The following is a 6,011-nucleotide window of genomic DNA, read 5'->3' on the forward strand; positions in this document are numbered from 1 at the left end:
TGTTTTTTGGGCAATGTACCATGATAATGAGAAAAATTCTGGGGGAAAAAATTCTTAATCAAGTTTTGGTCTTGTTTTCCAGTAAATTATCTGAACATCAAGTCTAAACTTTAAGAATCAATTTTTATTCATTTATTTAAATATTGTTTGTTGTTGTTTTCCAGTAAAATATCTGAATATCAAGTCTAAACTTTAAGAAAATATTCAATAGAATATAACTTAAATTTATCTTAAATTTAAGGTTCACTAATTTTAAATGTTTAAATTAGTTCCATTTATTTATTTAAATGTAATTTTTATTTATTTATATATATTTTGTTTATATGTTTTGTTTTTCAGTAAAAACCTCTGAACATCAAGTCTAAATTTAAAGTATATGTCAGAGAATACATCTTAAATTAAATCTTAAATATATCTTACATTTAAAGTGAAGTTTTAATTAATTTTTTAATCAATTTTTATTCCATTTCCATTTATTTAAATCAGTTTAATTATCAAAACACTGTTTCTAAAGCAGGCCTTTCTATTTTAAACAGAACTTAGCATTGATTAACTACTGCAAATAATGTCAAATGATTACCAAGTTAAAACCAGCTTAACAGGATGTGTGTTCATAGAAATTCTAACTGTAAATCTGCTTTAACATTCTTTAAGTACTCTTATTGTAAAAACAACATAATTTGTTAAGGCTAAGAGCTACAAATCGAATTCTATAGTACTCAGTTGTATTTTGTATATTTATTTGTGCTTGTTTGTTTATTTTACTTGTCCCATCACATGTAGGCCAGTGCTAAAATCCTCAAGAGGGTTTAGAGGGCAGATCGGGACAGGTAAACAGGATTAAATGGGTGTGCTTTGTGTGTCCTCTGCTAGCCCTTCATGACTCTGTCAATATCTTGCTAGCACGCAGATTTGTTCAAATAGAAGCTAAAACTACTGATAGCTTGCCACCGTTCTACTGCTTTCCTGTCCTTCACCAGATCTACCAGGTTTATGACTTTTGTGGCAAGTTTGGAGGGTTTATAGGGCTTGACAAGTTTTATAGAGTTTGGCCAAGTTCAACAAAAAGTATTTGAGGTTTAGCCAATTTGGGTTGGTGTCAGTAGTTAGGATCTTTGAGCTTGTTTGGGGTTTTGAGGCATGTATCTAATTTGTTCTGCATGCTTTGAGCTTTTCATAGTAAAACCACATATTTTATTGCCAGTTTTGGGGAGTAACTAAAATGATAAAATATTTTATATCATATTATATTTATACAAAGATATTACCTCCAGAACTAGCTTCACTGTAGTAAGATGCTTTTTGTTAGTAGCTTACCATTTTCAAATTTGCCTTGCTTTTAGCTTGGCCAGTTTCAAAGTACTTTCCCCAACACTGGTTATTTTATATATACTCTAATTATCTGAAATGTGTTGTTAATTTTTAATCAAATGATTAAGCCCATTGTTTGTTGTCTTTTTTCGCAGTTGTGGATGCTCAGTCTAAATCTTCAACTCCGGTTCCTGCCTCGGTAGAGTCACTTCCAGCAGTGACGGCTGCCGTAAGGAGGAGGAAAGAGCGTCCACAGGTGCTAAATCTAACCGAGGCGGACATGGCAGGCGTTTTGCGGCCCAGAGCTGGCCGTCTGGACAGTCCCAGTAACCGTTATGCCGGGGACTGGAGCAGATGCCGGGAAACGTACCTCCAACCGAGCTGCCCAGAGGAGGCAGACTATGATGACGTTACCAGCGAAGAACCTCTGAATGCAGGACAGGAGGAACAGGAAGACTTATTGAAGGGTACTGGAGATGTAGTCTCCAAACAAGTGTTACCCGAGTTGGACCGGGCAGTGGAGAGAGTTGAGGAAATGCAGATAGAGGAGGAAGAGGAAGAGAGTGAGGAAGAGAATACAGTGGTTTTGGATAAGCTACAAGTGGAGGAACCTCTTCCCACAAGCCGCTATGATCAGATCCTCCCAGAGCACCGACCCAAAGAGCACACCTACCAGGCCTACATGAAGATCCAGGAGATCAGCCCAGTCCTAGGCAACAGAGTCAACCTGCGGGACCTGCAGGAGAGCATCGACACTCTAATTGGCAACCTGGAGATGGAGCTCAACAAGAACAAGCTCAACATAAGGTACTGACTCTTTACAAGGACAGACGAAATATGGTGGTGATTCCCTAGAGACATCAGCGCTATGGAACGTTCTTGCTCCCATGCACACTTGGGATGCATGTACAAGAAGACATTCCTCACTTCTGATTTGTGTTTTTGTTTGTCTCCTGGTCTCCATGTTGTTGATCTCGTCATTTGTTTTTCTTCTTATGAGAAGAACTCATTGAACCCTGAGGGGTGCACCAGGTGCCTTTATTGTGTTAAGGTGGTGCTTACGACAGCGAGAGCTTTTTACTTTCTACGGAGGTACAAAACATTACGATAAAAACCAATGCACTTATGGGGCCTGCTGCTAAATGCACGGCCAGTTCAGGTACAGGTGTGAAGCCTTATGGTGAGAGAACTAGGTACTACAGACACATCCCTAAACCAGGGGTACTCAGTCTTTCTCATGGAATTATTGAATTCCCTGCCCTAACCCCGAACCTTACATCAGGGATCTCAAAAACAAATTACCAATTGTGGAGGTGGTGTTAGATGGTTGTTTGAGATCCCTGCACCCTACTCTCTAAACTCTGAATGTTATATCCTAAACTTAACCCTATCCTGACCCTTACACCCTAAATAAGGGGTGTACAGTCCTGCTCCTGGAAAGCGAGCTTCATCTCCAGCTCTAATTAACCACACTTAATCCAACTAATCAAGGTCTTGAGGTTCATTTAATTGAGCACCTGACCCTGAACCTTACATTAGGGGTCTTGAATGCAAATTACCTAGTGAGGTGGTCTTAGTTGGTAGTTTAGGATTCCTGCACCCTACTCCCTAAAGTTTAAATGTTATATATTAACCTTTTCCTAAACCTTACAACATAACCAGGGGTGTTTGTTCCTGCTCCTGGAGATCCAGCTTCCTGTAGTCTTCAGTTCCAACCCTTTAAACACACTTGAACCAGCTAAACAAGGTCTTGGGATTTGCTTAAAGAGGAAGGTAGATCACCAGGAGCAGGATTAAGCATCTTAACCCCAACCTTACGACCATGAACACTATATCAGGGGTCTCAAATGCAAATTACCTAGTGAGGTGGTGTTAGCTGGTAGTTTAAAATCCTTGCAACGTGCTCCTAAACTCTGAATGTTATAGCCTAAACCTAACCTAAACTTTACACCCTTACCAGGGGTTCATTCCTGCTCATGCAGATCCAGCTTCCTGTAACGTCCAAACACACTTAAACTAGCTAATCAAGGTCTTGGAATTCACTTAAAGAGGAGGAGGGTGGATCACCAAGAGTGGAACTGAGCACCCCAACCAAACAACCCTAAAATCTGCATCATAATCCAGTAGTTTGAGATCCCTGCACCCTACTCCCTATATCTTAACCCTATTATAAACCTCACAAACTAACCAGGGGTGTTTGTTCCTGCTGCTGGAGATCCAGCCTACTGAAGTCTTCAGTTCCCTCCAATCACACTTGAACCAGCTAATTAAGGTCTTGAGCTTCACTTAAAGAGGAGGAGGGTAGATCACCAGGAGCAGCATTAAGTACCCTAAGCCCAACCCTATGACCCTGAACACTACATCAGCTGTTTCAAATGCAAATTACCTAGTCAGGTGGTGTTAGCCAGTAGTTTGAGATCCCTGCACCCTACTCCCTAAACTTTGAATCTTATAGTGTAACTCTATCCTAAACCTTAACCCTTACTGGTGGTTTGTTCCTGCTCCTGGAGATGTGGCTTCCTGTAGCCTCCAAACACACTTGAACCAGCTAATCAAGGTCTTGGGGTTCACTTAAAAAGGAGGATGGATCACCAGAAGCAGGATTGAACACCCCAACCCAACAACCCTAAAATCTACATCATTATCCGTTAGTTTGAGATCCCTGCATTCTATTCCCTAAACTCTGAATGTTATAGCCTAACCTTATCCTAAACCTTACACCCTTACCAGGGGGTTAATTCCTGCTCCTGCAGATCCAGCTTCCTGTTACCTCCAAACAGACAAATACACTCCTAAAGAGGGAGGGAAGGTAGATCAACAGGAGTAGGATTAAGTACCCTAACCCCAACCCTTAACCCTACATCAGGGGTCTCGAATGCATATTAACTAGTGAAGTGGTGTTAGCCAATAGTTTGAGGTCCTTGTATCCTGCTCCCTAAACTCTGAATGTTGTATCCTAACCCTAACTCTATCTTAACCCTTACACCCTAAACAAGGAATGTCCAGTCCTGTTCCTGGAAGGCCACCTTCAGCTCCAGCTCTTATCATAGTCTTTAACTACTATCTTTTAACAATTAGGCAAATGTGTTGAAGATAAACTTTGCATGAAGGTGGCTCTCCAAGAGCAGTATCGGACACCCAACACCCTTTCCATTCAGGGAGCGACTAAACGCTGCTGGTCTAGTTGAGGTTGTGGTCGTATGAGATTAAAATAGTAACTGTTTGAGTTTTTTCCTTGTAAGAAATACTTCAAACGTCCCCCTAAACAAGCTATGGACAGCTGAACATGAATATGCTTGTAGTAAAATAATTATTTAATAATAGTTAGACAACTTTAATGTAAGTTTTTGAGAATTAATTTTAAAAAGTAACTTAAAATTGCTGACCTTTTATTTTGCTTTTGATGTGCACTCCCTGAACACATACTGAATGGGTATAATTTCACTTAATATTAAAAAGCAATCTAAATGGTAACCCTGGTAACATGATGACTCCATGACTACTCAGCAGTCCAGGGATACAAACTCATCAGTATTTGACAGACACATGTATGTATGTATGAATATAATCGGAATATGTATTTTTGATGACGTACACTTCAGTTTGTGCATATTTAAATGTTCGTCAGCTACCTTGTAGTATTCGGCCTGTAGATCAGCCTTAAATAAATATATACAGTATATATATATATATATATATATATATATATATATATATTTGGTTGGATCTATGTAATGATATAACCCACAGTCAGAACTGCGAGGGATTCTGGGTATTTTGTGGTCACGAAAGTGCAGGAAATTTGAGCATTGCATGGTCAAAAGCTTTACTGTCAAAAATTAAGTGTTTCTCAGTGTGTCCTACAGTGGGATGTATTTATGCGTGTAGATAGAGATTATTTTAATTACAGTGAAATTCAGTTTTTCTCCATTTGGCAGCTGCTCACATTTATGGCTCGGTTGTAAATTTGCAGGTATTGTGAAAGAAAGACTGAATCTTTACACGAGCGGTTCGTTTTCTGATTGTGCTTCTCGCCTGACAATGCTACAGTCTTTGGTTGAAAATCTCATTTTAAAAGATCTAAATAAAGGACTTGTTACACAGCAAATAGAAAGTAGAAACCAATTAAATAATTTGGGTTACAGGAGATAAACCAATTGTGTTCTCACCAAATCTAGTAAATAAAAACAGTCGTCTGGAGGTTTGTTTCTTCTCAGTAGGGACGGTCACACTAGATTTTACGTATGAAAAAGTATGAACTTTTTTGCATTCGTTTTTGCAATATATATATATATATATATAGACAACAGGATACGATGTCATGCATACAGACTTCTCATTTGAATGCATTATGAATAATAATAACAATACATTTAGGATATTAACTATTCCAGTTTGTAGATTTCAGCACACGTTTTTAAATGTGTATTGATGTGAATCTAGTGTGACCACACCTTTGGAGTGTTTGACCTGGTTTCTCAAAGTCTGATTTGAAATCAGATTTCTGTCGTAGAGCGACTGATCTACGGTCAGCAAGAAGGAAACTTGTGAGCTGCTTTGATAAACATTCCCCTGTTTTTCTCCTTTGTCTCTGCTGCGGTTTTTGTAAAAGTTTGGTTGTGCTTAAATGAACGTACGACTAAAGCAGATATTCTTTGTACTGATATTGAGAAGTATATGATCACATTAAAGTTTATGTT

General features: G+C 38.8%; 1 protein-coding gene across 1 annotated transcript in view; it reads left to right on the top strand.

Moving 5' to 3' along the window:
* LOC306860603 (rho GTPase-activating protein SYDE2-like) overlaps positions 1-6,011 on the top strand; it is a 41,897-nt gene extending 35,886 nt beyond the window's left edge. The window contains exon 8 of the mRNA XM_079402379.1: positions 1,467-6,011. Within this exon, the coding sequence (XP_079258505.1) occupies positions 1,467-2,125 (659 nt within the window). The 3' untranslated portion in view covers positions 2,126-6,011. The remainder of the gene's footprint in view (positions 1-1,466) is intronic.

The sequence above is a fragment of the Barbus barbus genome (genome assembly GCF_936440315.1).
Source record: "Barbus barbus genome assembly, chromosome: 41".
NCBI lineage: Eukaryota > Metazoa > Chordata > Actinopteri > Cypriniformes > Cyprinidae > Barbus > Barbus barbus.